The 21,637-nt window shown below is 39.2% G+C and overlaps 1 protein-coding gene across 1 annotated transcript in view; it reads right to left on the reverse strand.

Moving 5' to 3' along the window:
• lrp1b (LDL receptor related protein 1B) overlaps positions 1–21,637 on the reverse strand; it is a 1,292,371-nt gene that overhangs the window by 246,410 nt on the left and 1,024,324 nt on the right. The window contains exons 52-54 of the mRNA XM_033023505.1: positions 14,442–14,570; positions 12,945–13,067; positions 6,026–6,166 (exon numbers count right to left, since the gene is read on the reverse strand). Coding sequence (XP_032879396.1) covers positions 6,026–6,166; positions 12,945–13,067; positions 14,442–14,570 — 393 coding nt within the window. The remainder of the gene's footprint in view (positions 1–6,025; positions 6,167–12,944; positions 13,068–14,441; positions 14,571–21,637) is intronic.

Below are 21,637 nucleotides of genomic sequence, written 5' to 3' on the forward strand. Positions count from 1 at the left end.
CTCTCTTGCACCACTCCCCGCTACCCCTCTCCCCCCTTCCTGCCCTCCCCACTCTCCTCCCACTCCCCACTCTCCTCCCCCTTCCCATCCCCCTCTCACTCCCCCTACCATGCTCTGCTCTCTCTCTCCCACATCTCTCCCATTTCCTCCTCCCCCTCTCCCCTCCCTCCCCTCTTCTCATCCTCCCCTCTCCCCACCCCGTCTCCCCCTCCCCCCCTCCGCCCACCTGTGTGTTTGGGGGTTGGTTAGTGTGAGTGTGATGCCGCAGCTCCTCCCCCCCCCCCCCCCGCAAACGCGCGTTGGGGAAACATACCCAGCGGGTCTGCACTTGGTCTAGTTATCAATAAAATTCAGTTGCAAGCTACAGGGGTAATAGCAACAGCACTTAAGCAGTGTCTTTCACTCTCACAATATTTACCACTGAGATGGATGAAAGGTTCTAAGCAATGGCATTGCTATCTATATCTGGAAAGCTTCCTTTCATCTCACATATTGTCGATTTGAATATATATATCTCTTACAATCTTTGTTGTGTTTTTCAGGTCTTTCCGTTTTCCATGACACTAATTTGAGGGGATGTCTATGATTCAATAAGGAAAAAATAAACCACTGTGTGTGGACAATTAAGGGAATGCAGAAATGTAGCCCGAGAACTATATTGTGCACTTTGTATGTTCCATTTTGCTGTTACTCTCACTTTTAAACGTTAGAGTTACAGCGCAGAAACAGGCCCTTTGGCCCACCGAGTCCGTGCCGACCAGCAATGTTTACCAAAGCCAATTAACCTACAAACCTGCACATTTTTGGAGTATGGGAATACTCTTTGGAGTCTTTGAATAAACCTATTGCTTTGGAGTATGGAAAGAAACCTGGAGAAAACCCACGTGGTCACAGGGAGGATGTACACACTCTGTACAGACAGCATCCATGGTCAGGATCAAACCCGGGTCTCTGGCCCTGTAAGGCAGCAACTCTAGCGCTGCGCCACTGTGCCGCACTTGAGTTTAATTCGATTATATTTTTGTATAGCATTATATAATTTGATTGCATAGAATGAAACATAACACTTTTCTATGTACCTCGGTACACAGGACAAAAATAAACAAACTTAAACCGTGAAAAAATAAAGAGAACCTGCTTACACATAGGACTATGACCAGCCAAGGTTGGTGTCCTATTCTAAGAAGCTGACATATGTCGCTCGATTTTTCTAAGAGTTATTTATTTTGACCTATGACCGTCAATGAATAGAGTACTTAAATTCAAGGTAGACACAAATAGCTGGGGTAACTCAACGGGTCTGGCAGCATCTCTGGAGAATAGGAATAGGTGTGTTTTGGATCAAGACCCTTCTCTTCGGTTTAAGCCAGCATCTGCAGTTCTTTCCTACACAGAGAACTTAAATCTTTTTTTATGGGTACTCTCTTATAATTTGTTATACACTATTAGAAAGAAAAAATAACAAGCCTGAACATTATTAAATGAAAGCATGGAAAGCAGCTGAAGATGGAGAAAATAAAAATTAGAAGGTACTTAAATTGCAATTTATGGTGACAGGAGAGGCAACATTACAGAAAAATCAACACAGGAGGCACAATAAAACAGTACGGGAATTGCAGCTATGTGTTGTGATTCCTGCTGTTTCCAATTCACATGATGAACATTTTGGCTTGTTTAAAGCAGGCATTAATGACAATGCATGAATACATGTAATGGATACCACTTAGTCACACTGAAATTAAGTCGGTACTGCATAAGTTATTTTGTGCACAATAGTGATTGAGTGATCAAAAAAATAAACAAAAGTATTGAAATATTCTGATCAAGTCACACAAATGTGATTTACTCCACTGTGGCGCTATTCAATTTCAACAAACAAGCTATAGTTCCACTATTTTACTTCTGCCTCGTTGATGAAAAGAAAAATATGTATTTTTCCACAATCTTGGAGAAAACCAAAGCACTTCCCATCCAATTAAGTACATATAAAACAAAGTTACTGCTATTCAGAGAAGCACAGCATTTTTACATGGTGAGGTAAAAAAAAATCATAAAAATATAATAAAGGCCAGATAATTGACCAGAATATAAGATTAGCTTTTCATTTCAACATTGATTTCAGAACTCTGAGAATCAAGAATTGGACCATACAGGATTTATAATTTGACCTGATCGTGGTCAGTTAATCCAGTTATGACCAAGGCTAATGGTGAAAAAGCACACTGAAGAGACGTCTCAGGAAAACCGATTATTAGAAGGAACCTTGCTTGGATGATGAAAGATGTTGCAGATTTAGTCAGAAAGATAAAACAAGGTTATGTAAAGTTTAGAAAGATGAAATCAGACAGAGCCCTTGATGAATAGAACAGAAACAGGAAGAAACCTAAATGCGATGAGGGGGGCTACATGGGGCCATGAAACGTCCTTGTTGAGTTGGATTAAGGAAAAATTGAATGCATTTTATAAATACATTAAAAACAAGATGGTAGTTAGGGGAAGTGTAGCACTGCTCAAGGACAAAGGGGGGAATTTGTACCTGGTGCCAAAGGGAGTGTGTGAGATAATAAATTAATACTTTGCATAGGTATTCACCAAGAATGAGGAAATGGAGGAAAGTGAATTCAGGAAAGGGTACCTGATATTCTTGGGCATCATGATATCAAATGGGAGGAGCTGTTGGGGCTCTTGGAGAACATGGAGATGGTTAGGGCCTTCAGACCAGTTTATCAAGAGAACTAAGAGAGGGGCTTGCTGGCACCTTGACAGAGGTACGTGTATCCTCTTTAGTGACAAGTGATGTGTCAAAGGACTGGAGAATAGTAGAATTATTGTTTAAGAAAGCTAACATGGAGAAAAGAGTGTTTGGGAGAAAATTGGAGAAGATTCTTAGGAGTACATATATTCACATCTGGAGAAACATATTTATTAGTGATAGTCAACACGGCTTTGTGCAGGGAAATTAAGAGTTACAAACTTGAGGAAGTGGCAAAGATGATTGATGAGAGTAGGGTAATGAATGTTGTACTATGTCGACTTCAGTAAAAGATTCACCAAGATCCTTCATGGTAGGCCAATTCAGAAGATTGATGCCCCTGTCCCACTTAGGAAACCTGAACGGAAACCTCTGGAGACTTTGCGCCCCACCCAAGGTTTCCGTGCGGTTCCCGGAGGTTCCCAGAGGTATTTGTCAGTCTCCCTAATGGTCGAAAGTGGTTTCCGCTTCTTCCATGTTCCGCCGATTATTTCAAAGAATTCAAAACCGGCCGCGACTAAAAATAGGTTGCCGTTTAAAAAATCGTTAATTTTTTAGTCGAAGCCGGTTGCGATGCTAGTTGAAGGTGGTTGCTGGAGGTTGCAGGCAGTGAAAGGTCTTACCTTCTAGTGGTCTTACCTTCCACTACCTGTAACCTCCGGCAACCACCTGCAACCTCCGGCAACCACCTTCAACTAGCATCGCATCCGGCTTCGACTAAAAAATTACCGATTTTTAAAACGGCAACCTATTTTTAGTCGCAGCTGGTTTCGAATTTTTTGAAATAATTGCTGGAACATAGAAGAAGCGGAAACCACTTTCAACCATTAGGGAGACTGACAAAAACCTCCGGGAACCGCACGGAAACCTTGGGTGGGGCGCAAAGTCTCCAGAGGTTTTCGTACAGGTTTCCTAAGTGGGACAGGGGCATAAGGCACATGGGATCCACTGAGATTGGGTAAATTGGATTCAAAATTGGCTTGGCATATAATATAGAGGGTAGTGGTGAAGGGGTATTATTTGAAGTCGAGGTCTGTGAGCAGCAGTGTCCCACAAGGATCAGTGTTGGATCGGTCATTTGTGATTTTTATAAATGTTGGGCAAATATTGAACTAAGTACATTTGCCGAAAATATCCAATTATAATGGTACCTAAAATCTCCATCAAAGCCTGGCTTATGTTGGAAATGTTGCCTTCAAATTAAAAAGAGAATAGGAAAGAAAGGGAAAGAAATTCAACAACACACACAAATTAGAAGCAGTAGTAGGCCACACAGCTCCTCAACTTCATTCCAGACTCAACTCTGCACTCGTGACTACCTCAGTAATCTTTCACCTCCTTATCTATAAAATACCTATTTACTTTTGCCTTATATGTATTCCAGTTTCTGCCTCAGCTGCCCTTTGAAGAAGCGAGTTCAAATAATTCATGATCATTTGAAATAAATTAAACACCTTAATTCTAACATAAATAAGAGAGATAACCTGGCAGCCGTGGAGAGTCTTTTACTAAATTATATCGAAAACTAATGGAGATGGATTTGTTGGTCTTAAGTTAGATTTCTGAGGTAGATTCATAACTGAGTCATGACCGTGTTTGCTGTTACCATTGAATCGTCTTGATTGATACTTTAATTAACTGAAAATAATCAATTGATCGGCCAGTATTTGCGATCATATTAATTGATTGATAGTTCACCTGTTGCTTTCTTTGTGTCTATAAATTTAATTAAACCTCCTGTATCACGGTTCATTACCCGAGGGAAATGGTGGGTGACCATCCCTTGGTTTCTACCAAGGCTGATGTATAACCCATCATATGAAGGCATACTTTAATAGCGAGTCAGAATAGCTATTTCTCTTTCTATTTCATCTCACCTATCAGTTATCTCATACACAATTGATATTTGAAATCCGTCATGGAAGGATCTGAGAGCATGAACACAGTCACATTTTGTGGATAAATATTCTGACTAGTCTAAGCTGCTCTGACTGAGAGACCTTGATACAACACAGGTTTATGAGTTGGGGCAGTAACAACAATGTAGTCCTCGGCAGTGTGGGCAACAGTTTGAAAAACCTGATTCTATTCCTTTTCTTAAAATTTCAGCCTAACAAAGAATGTGGACAGGAAATAGGAAATTAAATTCAGATTTAAAAAAAACTGAAATTAAATAAACAAATACATTGTGAACTAAAGAATTTAGCTAACATGACTGTCTAGAATGGTGTGCTTGGCAATTCAAATGTGATCACTTATGAAGGGTCTGTTAATCGCAACCAAAACAAAATGTAGGCAAGTCATCTTTAGATATTATTGGAGAGCCGGTACACCTATATTATTCACCTTCGATGCCAGCACCTCAAGACACTGAAAAATGACACAAATGCTGTCTCTGAAAAATCCTCCAAATACATGGCATGATGAGTGAACCAATGTCAGTGACCTATCTCTCAATCCACTGCACTGAGGCCTTGGTTACAATCAAGACACAAAGTGCAGGAGTTCCAATCAAACATGGAAATCCAAAGCTTTTTACCACACAATTAACTTGCTTTTGATCTGACACCAACATCCGTGAAGTTGCTGAGCTCATTCACTAATGTGTCTGAAATCATTCAAACTTGCTTTCATTTGAGTATATAACACGATAAGCTTTAATTTACTGTTAGGCAATCTTGCCAACAATTAATATTCTACTTTACAAATGTGGTGTCACATTAATTTAGAACTTATTTATCATGGGGCTTTAATTTTTTTTTTAACTTTATTTCTTGATCTCCTCAGAGGCCTACCAAGCCTATTTTTCTTTCACAGTTTAGTTTTCAGTTTTGTTTTCTTTATGATGTTAGAATCAATGAAACGTCAAGTTTAGATTTCCTTTTAGATGCTACATCTTCCAGGTAGAATTCTCCATTCTAATTAATAGAAGAAACACGTATTTCCTACTCTCTCTAAATATGTCAGACTTTAAGGCTCAACCATGATGTTGGAAATACATTCTAAAACATTCCTACATAATGTCTGTGGTCTGTGTAATGAATGTTAAGTTCATCCATTGGTGCATACAAAATCCAGACCAGTACAAACTGAGGCAGAATTAGCATTTCACATAATTATCATAACTTTCATAGTTCAACTGTGACTTTATGTTGAATATGTTATGCAGTGTGATACATATAAATTTATGCATATATACAATTCAATCAATTGATGGATTACTCAGCAGTCACCGATCATGAACCATAAACACAGAATTAGAAAGTACTCCACCTGCTCCTGAGCACTTGAGATTTTTGGGTGCTTCGTCTGAATGGTCAAGACAGTCAAAATCTCCATCACATTCCCAGCCTGCATCCGAAAGGCATCTTCCATCGGCACAACGAAACTCATATGACTCGCAGGTTTTGTATTCTAAAAATTCACCATCACACAAAAATTATCATCCATTACTGCAACTGAAGTAATGTTTTCTCTTAGGCTTTAATTGTAATAAATATCATTTGAAAAATCTTACATGTTGTGCCCATGATTTGCCACCTCATCACTTTTCCAGTGGAGCTGGGTTAGATGAGTATGGGTGGGGACAATGTTTAGAGGAATGGATTGTGACATGTTCCGTCATATCTCTGCTTTCTGTCCACTCTCCTCTATACCTGAGAAACTAAATAGATTGGGTAGAGCTTTACAGAACACCTCATTTCAGTCCATAAGGGCTTTCCTGACCTGCTAACCACCTGTCATTTTAATTCTCTACCACACATTCATTCTGACTTTTCTGTTTTTGGTTGCTTCATAGAACATGGAACAGTGTAACACAGTGTAGCTTTCTTAAACAGGCTATTCATCCATAACATCCATGCTGTCAAGTTAAACAAATCTTGTCTGCCTGCATATGATCTGATCCCTCTATTCCATGTGCCTATCCAAAAGCCTCTATATACACCATTATCTTATCAGTTACCACCTGCAGCCCTGCAGTGTGTTCCAGGCACCCACCAACCTCTGCATAAAAAGCTTGCCCAGCACATCTCCTTTAAACGTTCCCTCTCTCTCCTTAAAGCAATGCCTTGTAATATTTGACATTGCCACACTAAGAAAAAGGTTCTGAATATCTACCCTATCTACAGTATGTCTTTCATAATTGGATATACTTCTATGTTTCCCTTCAGCCCCTAATGCTCCAGAGAAAACAATTCGAGTTTGTTTAACGTCTCCTTGTAGCCAATACCTTCTAATCTAGGCGGCATTCTGGCAAGCCTCTTCTGCACTCTCTCCAAAGCCTTCACATTTTCCCTATAATTAAGCAACCAAAACTCCACAGAATAATCCAAATGCAGCCGAAGCAAAGCCCGATAAAACTAGAGCATGATTTCCTGACTCTTAACTCAATGCCCCGACCGATGAAGGCAAGCATACGATACAGCTACTTCATCACTCTATCTTTTTATGTTGCCACTTTCAAGAAGCTGTAGACTTGGACCTTAAGATCCCTCTGTGCAGAACCTTTTTGTGGCGGGGTCTTGATTTTGTCATCCCATTGGGACAAACATTCATCAAGGCCTGGTTTCCGATTGGGGTTTTCATCTAGGACTATCTGGTCCAGCAAGTTCAGTCTTTGAGGATTCAGCAGGGGATGCGAGGAATGTAGGTGGCTCATCTATCCCAGGGAAACTTGAGCACTGCATCAATTACAAAGCTTTTCTTTTCTCTTTCTATTACTCTATCAACAAATTCATTAAGTTCATTCAAGCATGGAATCCATTCCAACAGCTCTTTATATTTTCAGCTCCGTGATGTTTTCCTATTTCAGATCCTATGAGTCAGAAGAAGAACCATTTCCTTCCTCATGAATTCTGAGGTGACATCAAGATGAACTATAATTGAATACTACAAAAACATATAATTTCCTTGCTAAAATTAGCATAAATGAATAGTTTATTCATAGAGTCATAGAGTGATACAATGTGGTAACAGGCCATTCGGCCCAACTTGCCCATACCAGCCAAAATGTCCCAGCAGCACTAGTCCCAACTGCCTGCACTTGGTCCATATCCAAACTTGTCCTATCCATGTACCTGTCTAATGAATCTTAAACTTTGGGATAGTCTTAGCCTCAACTACATCCATTGGCAGCTTGTTCCATACACCCACCATCCTTTGTGTGAAAAGGTTACCCCTTAGATTCCTATTAATTCTTTTCCCATTCACCTTGGACCTATGTCCTCTGGTCCTCGATTCCCCTACTCTGGGCAAGAGATTCTGTGCATCAACCCGATCGATTCCTCTCATGATTTTATACACCTCTATAAGATCACCCCTCAGCCTGCACTCCAAGGAATAGATACCCAGCCTACTCAACCACTCCCTATAACTCAGACCCTCTAGTCCTCATCCTCATAAATTTTATCTGATACCTTTCAAGCCTGACAATATCTTTCCTATAATGTGGAGCCCAGAACTGAACACAATACTCTAAACACGGTCTCACCAGCTTCTTATACAACTGCAACATGACCCACAGCCATCAGGCTATTAAACTCGCCATCAAACAGATTCTGAACTGCAACAGCCTATTGCACTTTATCTGCTTATTTATGTGTATATTGAACTGAACTGTTCTGTATTTTTGCTTACAATATTCTGTTGTGCTGCAGCAAGCAAGAATGTCATTGTCCTATCTTGGACACATGACAATAAACTCTCTTGACTTGACTTGACTACTCAATGCTCTGACTGATGAAGGCCAATGTGCCAAAAACCTTTTTGACCACATTATCTACCTGCGGCTCAACCCTCAAGGAACCATGCACCTGCACTCCCAGATCCATTCCGTTCTACAACAGACACCTACCATTCACTGTATTGGTCCTGCCCTTGTTAAACTTGCTAATCTTTCCCTGTAGTTCCTCATCCAAATCATTGATGTAGATGACAAACAGTAATGGGCCCAGCACCAAATCATGAGGCACACACTAGTCACAGTCGTCCAGTCCGAAAAGCAACCTTCCACCATCACCCTCTGTTTCCTTCCCAATTTGTTATCCATTCAGCTATCACTCCTTGGATCCCATGCAATCTAACCTTCCAGAGCAGCCTACCATGTGGAACCTTGTTGAATGCCTTTCTGAAATGGATGGATACAACATCTACAGCGCTGCCCTCATTCACCTTTTTGGTCACGACTTCAAAAATACTCAATCAGATTTGTGAGACATGGCCTCCCACATATAAAACCATGCTGACTATCACTAATCAGCTCTTGCCTATCTAAATGCCTGTATAACCTATCTCTCTAGTAACTTTCCCAACTACAGATGTTAAGCTCACCGGCCTATAGTTCCAGGCAGTTTCCCTGCAGCCCTTCTTGAATAGAGGCACAACATTTGCCACCATCCAGTCTTCTGGCACCTCTCCTATATTTAAGTACAACTCGTAAATTTCAACCAGGGCTCCCGAAATTTCCTCTCTAGTTTCCCACAATGTCCTTGTTCAAGATGGACTCTTATACATCGGCGAGACCAAACGCAGACTGGGCAATCATTTCGCGGAACACCTTCACTGAGCTCGTGTGAACCAACCTGATCTCGTGGTTGCTGGACACTTTAATTCTCCTTCTCATTCTTACACAGATCTTGTCCTCGGTCACCTCCATTGTCAGAGTGAGGCTAAACGCAAATTGGAGGAACAGCATCTCATATTTTGCTTGGGCAGCTTACAGCCCAGTGGTATGAATATTGATTTTTTTCACTCAGGTAGCCCTGGTGTTCCCTCTCTCTCTATCCCTCCTCCACCCAACTCACATTAGCTTCTCTTTTTCACCTCACAAACAACTTACAATGGCCTGTTTCCTTTATCATTGTTATTTATTTGCATATCTTTCATTCATTGTTCTTTATCTCTTGACATCACTGTCTATATTCCTCATTGCCTTAATTCCTAACCAGACTGAAGAAGGGTCTCAACCCGAAATGTCACCAATTCCTTCTCTCCAAAGATGCTGCCTGTCCCTCTGAGTTTCTCCAGCTTTTTGTGTCCTACTTGGCTGATGTTCCTTTCCCCTCAAATAACCTGCTCCAGTCAACTTGAGCGACACCTTTTCTCATACCCTCAAAGTTAGCCTTACCCCAGTTGAGCATTTTAACACCTGGGCCCTCTCTGTCCCTATCCAAAAATATATCTTAAACCTAATCAAACTGTGGTCACTGGTCCCAAAAGGCTCCGCCACCAACACTTCATTAACTTGTCCTTCCCAATTTCCCAATATTAGATCTAGTGTTGCCCTCTCACATGTGGGGGCCCTCTGTATACTGCTTGAGAAAAATCTCCTGAACAATTTTTAGGAATTGCACACCATTTAAACCCTTCACACTATGATTTTCCCAGTCAATATTGGGAAAGTTAAAATGCCCTACCACAACAACCTTATTCTACCTGCAGCAATCTGCAATCTCCTGGCCTATTTGTTCTTCTAAATCCCATTGACTATTCGGAGGTCTATAGTACACCCCCAACAAGGTGATCATCCCTTTCTTGTTCCTCAGCTCAAATTACTGTTATGAATATTTAATGTTCTATTTTCTGTGAATTTTAATATAATGAAAAGGAATATTAATATATTAATGAACAGTGGGATCTAGGAATAACTGTGCATAGTTCCCTGAAGGTGGAACCTCATGTAGATAGGGTGGTAAAGAAAGCTTTTGGTGTGCTGGCCTTTATAAATCAGAGCATTGAGTATAGAAGTTGGGATGTAATGTTAAAATTGTACAAGGCATTGGTGAGGCCAATTCTGGAGTATGGTGTACAATTTTAGTCGCCAAATTATAGGAAAGATGTCAACAAAATGGTGAGAGAACAGAGGAGATTTACTAGAATGTTGCCTGGGTTTCAGCAACTAAGTTACAGAGAAAGGTTGAACAAGTTAGGTCTTTATTCTTTGGAGCGCAGAAGGTTAAGGGGGGACTTGATAGAGGTCTTTAAAATGATGAGAGGGATAGACAGAGTTGACGTGGATAAGCTTTTTTCCATTGAGAGTAGGGAAGATTCAAACAAGAGGACATGATTTGAGAATTAAGGGACAGAAGTTTTGGGGTAACATGAGGGGGAACTTCTTTACTCAGAGAGTGGTAGCTGTGTGGAATGAGCTTCCAGTGGAAGTGGTGGAGGCAGGTTTGATTTTATAATTTAAAAATAAATTGGATAGTGATATGGACGGGAAACGAATGGAGGGTTATGGTCTGAGTGCAGGTGGATGGGACTAGGTGAGAGTAAGTGTTCGGCACGGACTGGAAGGGCCGAGATGGCCTGTTTCCATGCTGTAATTGTTATATGGTTATATTCAAATATTACAAATTCATATGAATGCAAATGAAAGTAAAATTGCTGGAAACACGTAGTAAAGTCCAGTATCATCTGAGGAAAGGGAAACAGAGGTAATGGTTCACATGGAACACCCTTCATTGGAAGTGTATAGAGAGAAAACACTTGATGGGGGGAGGGGGAGGAGAGAGGGCAATGATGGTTACTGCAAACAAATATCCCATGAAACTCATTTTGTTTCATTTAAATGTTTAAATATTGGATATTATTTACTTCAGACTATTTGACCTGATTTTCAAAAGCAGTTAAGAGTCTTGCAAAATGTAAAGAATTGTAAATTTATGTCTGTTGTCTTGTCAACATACATGTTTTAACGCAATGAATGTGATTGATCTCTTTGACCTTTGAGCTCTGGTATTTAATAGAAAATTTACTTCTGACAATTAAACCACAGTGTAATTTGTCATTGGCCTTTCTGATGATCATCCATCAGGTTCTCAAGACCAGAAAAGATAATGTTTTTCCCACACATTTTATATTCCCTCAGATAAAACATGTAGCAAACACATGAGTTTAAGAAACTGGCATGTTAGTAAAATCCCTGTTCTTTCTAAACTCCGAAGGCTGACTGTGTTATATTATTGCGACAATGACAAAAAGTACTGATCTTTCTACTCATTTGCTAAATTTTCCATTAGTGAAGACAATGTGGAATTTTTTTTTCATTTTAATTAAAATCTGAAGCTGTTATTGAAATATTTGATTTGTGCTTTGTAAAGAAAACTCTAAGCAAAGGGAACCGTCAAACATGCAGCCTGTACAGTATATATTTTTCAGGTGTAGATGTGCCCCATCTAATTAAAATTTTCCATGTTCTTCTGAGAAAAAATAAACACTGTATTTTGTGTGTTTCCCTTCAATCAGGGCAAGCAAAATCAACCTAAAATGAACATAATCATTGACCAATATTTGAAATTTGCAAATGTCTCAGATAACATTTTTAATTTTAGTTACTTAAATAATTTGCTTTCTGAGACAACATATTTTTATGTTTATAACTGGATTATGGATTACTTTAAGAAAATATTACTTTAAGAAATCATATTTTCCCATGTGTCTAATTTTCTTCACTATTATACCATTAGAAACAAGGCATTGTTTTTAGAAACCAAAAATGTATAGCTGAACATTGTTTTACTTCAGTTTTAACTTTTAAAATGTCAATGATGTGTCAGAGAACTTGGGAGTAGTTGTCATCAGTGGTTGATTATTTTTCAATTAGTATCGTGTGGAAAAGGTTTACATTTAAGATATATTTTATAGCTAATTTTAACATTGATTCCACTTTCATTAATCCGAATGTTTACACTAATGGCATGAGGATGAAGATATTGAAAGGATCAGAATGATTTAGTGAACGGGGAAGATCAAGAGTTACTGTAGGTCTGCGGAAATGAGAGGAAAATGCCATCTAAAAAAAGAAAAATATTCATCAATGCATATTCTAGCATGAAATTAATACATTTTCAATCGTTTCCTCTGACTCACTAGAAATTCATACATTATGGCCTTTGTTGGGTGGGCTGTCATTTAAATACTGACATTCATGTGTAAGAATGTTTAAACCAATCAACATTATGACATATATTCTTAATTTGGGCTTCCAATCCAATCAGCTGTTTAAGTAAAATATGTTAATATTTGTATGAACAAAAGGGATGCTATAGATAGTAAACCTGATTTCAATAGATTATCATGGCAATATAGCAACCCTGATTATATTATGTAATGCCAATATTGATACGAGTTAAACACACCAGTTAAAAATAATTACTCTCATATTTTGATATGAAGAATATTTTATACCTACCACACTCTGGATGTTCATCGGATCCATCCCCACAATCATCATCATGATCACACACAAAATATTGTGGAACACACAATGTGTTCTTACACCTGAAGGCTTTGTTATCGCATGTGCTGTTATGCGCTAGAATAAGGAGAAACACTGGATGAAATTGAAATTGATAAGTGTATGTAATGGTTATTACACAAGTTGAAGATTTTAGTGGTAGGGCCCCATTACTGAAATCAATAGTTTTGTTTTCAAATGCAGTCATCATAATCACACAATTTCATCCAGAAGAAATATAATTAATCATGATTTATATTACGACTGAATATATTTTAAACATGTCAGCTCACAAATATGAAAAAATAATCTTGCCACATGGCAGAAAATCCCTCAGAAATAGTGTATTACATCAATATTATTGGCCCTTGTCACAGTCCAGAGTTAATTACAGTGAAGCTTCAGATCAACAGAAATTTCATATCACATGCTCGTGCAATTTTGTGGAAACATAGTATTGTTGGAGATGTTATTTTACTGTTGAGATGACAAGCCAATTCCCCAACCTTACCATAACACTCTCATGTAATCTATGTAAAGGACCAGTTCAGAAAATGTTGTGGAAATATTGTCACAGTACCAGGCACTTGTACCACATTTTCTAAAATTGCTTCAAGGCTCTGTCGTTTCATAACATCTATTCAAGAACCTCAATGCTTGATTCCATGAAAGAATAATATTATCATTCATGTAATAAACTACTGCTAGCTCATGAAATTCTCTGCTAGACTTAATTTCTTGTGCATGTGCTTGGTTTGTGAAACTTTTAACGTACTTTGAATTGGGTACAGAGGCAAACTGGATAGAAGTATTTAATCAATATTAGACAAGATGGAAAATATTCAACTTGCAGAAGGGGAACATTACAAAGCTGCTGAGAATTCAGGACCCATCTGATTTTAAACTTCATTGATTTTCATTGCTTCTACAAAGTGCAATCAACACACTACAGAACATTTACACATAGGTAGCTAGTTATAAATCTACTCCATGGATTGAAAATCCTTAACCCAAATATTTGTTATACAATTGGAAGGTAAGCCTGAAACGTCCACCCAATACAGTATCTTCAAATTGTTACTATGGTTTACCACTTAACTTCTTACATTTTCAATCTTGAATCAGAATTGACCTAAGCTGTAAATAAATATTTTACACAATGTGACACAACAATAAATCTATTAATGTATTAACCACAAAGGAAAATGGTGGAAATCTGAAACAATAACAAAAATCACTGAAAATAAACTGCAGATGAAGCACCAATCTTGGACTTAAAACTTCAGATCAATGACATGCGAACACAAGGGCTGTATCATGTTGTAGTACATAATTCACTCAGTCCTTTTGGGCAATGTAGTCAAATATATTCACGGCTTAACATTCTGCTGACCACGAGCCTCACTGCATAACCATTGTTAGTTTTTATCTGAAATGACCAACATTACTTACTGCAACCAGCTGTGGAGAGTTCATCGCTTCCGTCTGGACAATCTTTATCCCCATCACACAACCAATATTTTGGGAGACAAACACGAGAATTGCGACATTGGAACAATTCAGGAGCACACGTAACCGAACCTGCAGTAGTGAAATAAACTGCAGTTCACCATTTTGTAGAGTAACATTTGCAATAGTGCATGAAATTACTTCCTGTTAAATAATTTAAAGATTTAGTGCTGTCTGTCCCTTTCATTATTTGATTTAACGGAAGTTATAATGAGAAATTCATCGAATGCTTGAGTAAAAGAAAGTCTCACATTTTTACTGTTACTTTGATAATTGCTCTGATCATGAAATAACTAAACAGAAATTTGATAGAGTGATTAAATATTTCCAAGTTCAAGTTTATTGTCACGTGCACAAGTAATGTGAGGTTCTGGTCGAATTTTAAGAATTTAACATGAGAAATATTAGTCTGGTGGAGGATGGTGCAGAATGAGAAATTAGTCAAAATAAACATATTCAGAGTGAGCTTTAATGATTTGCATATAATTCTATCCAGAATATATCACTTGAATACCTCCTGTCTATTCCAAAGGGAGTGCCACTCATTCAGCATATAACTTAGGTCTGGAAATATAACACACGTCAAAGTTTGTAAAAGTGGAGCACTGCAATGTAAACTGAGCAGATTAATCTTGAGAAATATAAATTATTTGGTGCCAGGATTTGGACATGGAAGGTCAAAGCTGGGCTGAAATTTGAACTCACTGACATTAATTGCTGCATTCATCAATCAAAATTCTATTGGCAAGTAACCATTTGAAAACAGAATATAATCTTATCTGTACCTGTCCTAAGTTGCATTTCACTCGGTTATTTGTTTAAAAAGGGCAAAAGTAATGCTGATCAAATGAATCAATACATTGTGTTAAGTTAGCCTGTTAGAAAAACACAAGGAGACACAGATTGAACAAAATAAAAAGAAATTTTAGGAATGGTAACAAGAATATTTTCATGTAAATTATGATCAATACAAATTTCAGAAGGGAAGTTTGAGCTGAAAATCATGGAATCACTGAATAACTCAAGAATTTGTCATGGTGAAATGTAAAATTGTTCTTGATGGTTATGAGGTAAATTGTAAATATCGTGTAAATAAGCAGGCATTACAAAGTATCTCAATTGGAACATAAAACAGGACAGCACAAGAAAAGGCCCTTCAGCACACAATGCCTGTGCCAAACATTATGCCAAAGCATCTATTATCAACCTGCACATGTTAGCCCATTTCATGATCATTCATATGCCTATCCAAAAGTCTTTTAAATGTCACTGTCTTATCTGCCTCCACCACCATCCCTGGCAGCATATTCCAGGTACTCACCACCCTCTGTATAAATAACTTGTACACCTGTATACTTTATCTAGGCCTCTTATAATTTTACATACTTATATCAGGTCTCCCAGCTACTTATGGCATTTCAGAGAAAACAATCCAAGTCTGTCCAACCTCCCCATGTAGATAATACCTAATGCAAACATATTTCTGGTAAACCTCTGTGTCCTTTCCGATGCCTCCACATCCTTCCTGCAAAGGGGAGACCAGAACTGTATGCTAGCTCCAAATATGACCTAACCAAAATCCTATAAAGCTGCATCATGGCTTCCAGACTCCTATACTCAACGCCCTGACCTATGAAAACAAACATATACGTATGCTTCTTTATCATTCTATCTACTTCTGTTGCTGCTTTCAGGAAGTTGTGGTCTTGGAACCCAAGATCGCTTTGTAAATCATTGCTAATAAGTATGCTATTAATTGTATATTTTCTGCTTACATTTAACCTCCCAAAGTGCTACACCTCACAATTATTTGGATTAAACTCCCTCTGCCATTTCTCCGTCCAATTCTGTAACTGATCAATATCCCACTATATAGTTTAAATGCCTTCCTCAGTCTGCACCCCCAGCAATATGCAAATTTACTAACCAACTCGCCTATGTTTATGTTCAAGTCATTTACATCCATCACAAACAGTAGAGGTCCCTGTACAGATCCCTGCAGAATCCCAGTGGTCACAGACCTCCAGCCTGAATATTGTCCTCCCGCCACACCCCAATCTATCAGTAAGCCAGTTCAGAATCCACATGAACAAATCACTGTTAATCCTGTGCATCTTATTCATCTGGATCAGCCTACCGTGTGAGACTTTTTCAAATGCCTTACTAACATCCATATAGACAGAATCCATGCCCTATCCTCATCAATCACCTCTGTAACCTTCTGTTCAAGTTAGTAAGACAAGACCTGCCATGTATAAACCCATATTAAAACTCCACCTCCGCTACATCGACGACTGCATTGGTACTACCTCCTGCAAGTTGGGGGAGTGGGCAGATGCATGGCAGATGAAGTTTAATGCGGATAAATGTGAGGTTATCCACTTTGGTAGCAAAAACAGGAAGGCAGATTACAATCTAAATGGCGTCAAGTTGGGAAAAGGGGAAGTACAACGGGATCTGGGGGTCCTTGTACATCAGTCTATGAAAGTAAGCATGCAGGTACAGCAGGCAGTGAAGAAAGCGAATGGCATGTTGACCTTTATAACAAGAGGAATCGAATATAGGAGCAAAGAGGTCCTTCTGCAGTTGTACAGAGCCCTAGTGAGACCACACCTGGAGTATTGTGTGCAGTTATGGTCCCCTAATTTGAGGAAGGACATTCTATTGCAGCGTAGGTTTACAAGGTTAATTCCCGGGATGGCGGGACTGTCATATGTTGAGAGAATGGAGCAGCTGGAGTTTAGAAGGATGAGAGGATATCTCATTGAAACATATAAGATTGTTAAGGGCTTGGACACGCTAGAGGCAGGAAACATGTTCCCAATGTTGGGGGAGTCACAGTTTAAGAATAAGGAGTAAGCCATTTAGAATGGAGACGAGGAAACACTTTTTCTCACAGAGAGTGGTGAGTGTTGAATTCTCTGCTCAGAGGGCAGTGGAGGCAGGTTCTCTGGCTGCTTTCAAGAGAGAGCTAGATAGGGCTCTTAAAAATAGTGGAGTCAGGGGATAAGGGGAGAAGGCAGGAATGGGGTACTGATAGGGGATGATCAGCCATGATCACATTGAATGGCGGTGCTGGTTTGAAGGGACAAATGTCCTACTCCTGCACCTATTGTTTATTGTCTATTGTCAGTTGCACCCATGCAGAACTCACTGACTTCATCCATTTCACCACTAACTTCCATCCAGCACTCAAATTCACCTGGACCATTTCCGACATCTCCCTACCGTTTCTAGACCTCACTATCTTCATCGCATGTAACAGATACTACTTACCGACATCTACTATAAACCCACTGACTCCCATGGCTATATGGCCTACACTTCTTCCCACCCTGCTTTCTGTAAGGACTCTATCCCCTACTCCCAATTCATCCGTCTACCGCATCTGCACCCAGGATGAGGTGTTCCAAACCAGGGCATCGGAGATGTCCTCATTCTTTAGGGAATGGGGGTTCCCCTCTTCGACTATAGATGAGGCTCTCACCAGGGTCTCTTCTATACCCTGTAACTCTGCTCTCACTCCCCATCCCCCCCACTCGTAACAAGGGCAGAATCCCCCTTGTCCTCACCTTCCACCCTACCAGCCGTCACATACAACAGATAATCCTCCGACATTTTCGCCACCTCCAACGGGATCCCACCACTGGCCACATCTTCCCATCTTCTCCCCTTTCGGCTTTCCGCAGAGACTGCTCCCTCCATAACTCCCTGGTCAATTCGTCCCTTCCCACCCTCTCCACCCCCTCCCCTGGTATTTTCCCTTGTAACCGCAGGAAATGCTACACTTGTCGATTTAGCTCCCCCCTTGACTCCATCCAAGGACCTAAGCAGTATTTCCAGGTGCGGCAGAGGTTCACCTGCACCTCCTGCAACCTCATCTATTGCTTGTGCTGCTCTAGGTGTCAGCTGCTCTACATCGGTGAGACAAAGCGTAAGCTTGGCGACTGCTTTGCCCAACACCTTCACTCAGTTCGCAATAACCATCCTGATTTCCCAGTGGCTCAGCAGTTCAACTCCCCCTCCCATTCCGAATCCGACCTTTCTGTCCTGGGCCTCCTCCATGGCCAGAGTGAGTCCCACCATTGGAGGAGCAGCACCTCATATTTCACTTGGGTAGTTTACACCCCAGCGGTATGAACATTGACCTCCAATTTCAGGTAGTCCTTGCTTTCTCCCTCTTTCCCCTCCCCTTCCCAGCTCTCCCACAGCCCACTGTCTCCGCCTCTTCCTTTATTCTTCCCGCCCCAACACTCCCACATCAGTCTGAAGAAGGGTCTCGACCTGAAATATCACCTATTCCATCGCTCCATAGATGCTGCCTCACCCGCTGAGTTTCTCCAGCATTTTTATCTACCTTAAAACTCCACAGGGGAGAGTAGAGACGAGAGCAAAACTGTGGGATGCAGATGAGACATAGTTGAGGGATCCATCGTTTACTGAAGAAAGTGTACATGTCAGATGTGCTCGAGTGGTAAGCCATATCTTGGGGCAGATTCGGCGGAGACAGAAAAGTCGAGTGGGAGGGTTAGCGTCCTTGCGAGTAGTCAAGGCAATTGTGGGAGTTAGTAGATATGTAATAGATTTCAGTCGATAGCTGTTCCCTCATTTTAAGTGAATAAACAGTGAATAGAAAATAAATAGAATAAAGGTCTTTACCCACATTCATCTTATATTATTACATGAACTAACACAGGGAACAGAATTAAAGTACTGGGACTTAACAGTACACTTTAGACTAAGTTCACTGCACTAAATTCGGTACACTAAATTCCTGAAATTATTTTCTTTCCTTTACTGCTAAAATTAATGTTAATTCATTCAATCCTACTGCAATGTATTTTGCCCTGAGTTGCTTCAACTGTCTGGGCAATTGATGTTGTGCATGTGTGAGGGTGTATAGGTTTTAGGGAGAATCTTTTGGAGCAATCTTGTACAGTACAGCGAGCAGGTAATGTGCACTGTATTCTAAGCCACCATAATGTCTTTACTAAATTTGACATCAACAACATTATCCATAGTTAATTATCCATGATAATTTTGTTGATATCTGTCAGAATCAGGAGTACTATTTTCAATTATGAGTCAATAAATGAAATTATCATCCACATTTGTCCATTGCATTAAATCTATGATAATACTATAACATTATCTTGGTATTTCTAAACATATTGGGAAGTTTGTTAAGGAACTTGAGCTTGATCATTACATTAAGATCAATCAGCTATTTATTCTGATGTTTGGCTTCCATTGTATAATACATGACTTCCCTGAATATCAAAGACTATTTCAATCAACATGTTTCAGTCAAGGACTGAGATTGTAGCAGTTGAATCCTTTATTATCCTTATGAATTAACCAACTTGAGGTGTGAAGGAAAATTATTGGAGATATGCAGCAAATGAGCCTTTAATATGTGCATTATGGTGCAAATTTGTGTTGCATGAAATACACTGAAAGCATTGAGCATTAATAAAATATTAACATTAAGGCAGTTTTATTAAGAGAAATATGACCTTTTCGGTATTATTGAAGGAACATAGGATTAAGGTGGGTCGAGTCAAAAGAGGAATTTCGAAGCATTGTTTACTGTTGCTGAGGTGACATAATGGCACTCTGTGTTAATACGATCATCAAAGCCTGCAGTTACATTAAGAGCCAGTAAATGATCTGAAGAATGTTACAGCACACTAGGTGACCATTATTGTTTCTATGCTAGAACAAACCAAACTTAATCCCATGATTTTCTGCAAAATGTTTTGTTCGTTCTCATTCTTCCGTCAAGGGTAATATGAGGTCTGCATTTCTTCTCTCCTCCCTTAATGATGCAGATGACATTGTTCATAGAAACCGAAGATAACAATTTCATTAAAAAAAAAAAATTAACGAGATCTTTCGAACTTTGTAGGAATTGTTCTTTTAAATGATATTAGACAGTAGAGAGGAGTTGCAAGATCTTTGAGCTTTTAGAATAAAGACTAATAGCATTACATTCACAGGTTTAACTTACTACACTTTCAGCCCAGGATACTGCACTAAACCTACGGTACCATTTGAGCAAAAGACAATGACTTTGTGATCCCCATTCAACTACTTAACCCAGTATTGATTTGGATTCAAAGTGAAAAAAAAGTATTTGCTGAGGAGTTAAGAAAGACAATACACAATGACACAAACACAATTATATTTTCACAAAGCATGACTGGTTTTGAAGTGATGGGTCTGTAGCAGCACAGTTAGATAGACCACAGGATGCAAACACCAAATGATAATTTGCCTAAATGAATCAGCTCACTTGAATGTAACAATACAAATGAAAAACATGTTTATTTTTCTCTCCGATCAATGCAAATCTACAGCACATTTTCTCATACAAGCAAGTGTTCCTTGAAAGGCTCTCAAAACCATGGCAACATTCCCAGGACAATACACTGGTGAAAGAGATGTCTGATGGGGTAAATGACCTATGGAAGTCGAAATTGTGTGCTTCTCATAACAAGTCTGTGATATTAAAGTCTGAAAGTCAATATTGCTAATCTGCTTTCAACACAAATCTTGGCCTCCAAAGCTGTTTGAGTGTAATTTGCATATTCTCCCCATGGATTTCCATTGATACTCCTGTTACCTCCCACATCCCAAAGACATGTGGTTTTTGGGTTAATTGGTCACTGTAAATTTCCCCAATGTGAGGAAAGTTGATAGAAATATAAGGAGAATTGATAAAAATCGCTTGAGTATAGTATAAATATAAATGGGTATTTGGTGGTCAAACTCCCAGATTCCAGATTCAATGAGTTAAAGGGCCTATTTCCATGCAATGTAACCCTATGAATCTACGACTATAAAATAGATTTATCTTTCATAATTTGTGGTTTAAAAAAAATTGAAGAGATCAAAACTCTTCATATATTGGTATATTCTAATCTCACGTCTGTGTTTGATATTCAAAAATCTGGAGGTGTAGACAAAGGGTTGCAAGAAGTTTCAAATACGGAAAACAAACCTGTGTATCCATTAGAACTGAACAACGATGCAATACAAAGTGCTTGAAGTGCTGAGGTTAAATATAGCTGACTTCACATGCCAAGGACCAAATGGTCCAAATGATTCATTAGTTACCAATTCCTGATCAAAAACCT

The sequence above is a fragment of the Amblyraja radiata genome, chromosome 7 (assembly GCF_010909765.2).
Source record: "Amblyraja radiata isolate CabotCenter1 chromosome 7, sAmbRad1.1.pri, whole genome shotgun sequence".
Classification (NCBI taxonomy): Eukaryota; Metazoa; Chordata; class Chondrichthyes; order Rajiformes; family Rajidae; genus Amblyraja; species Amblyraja radiata.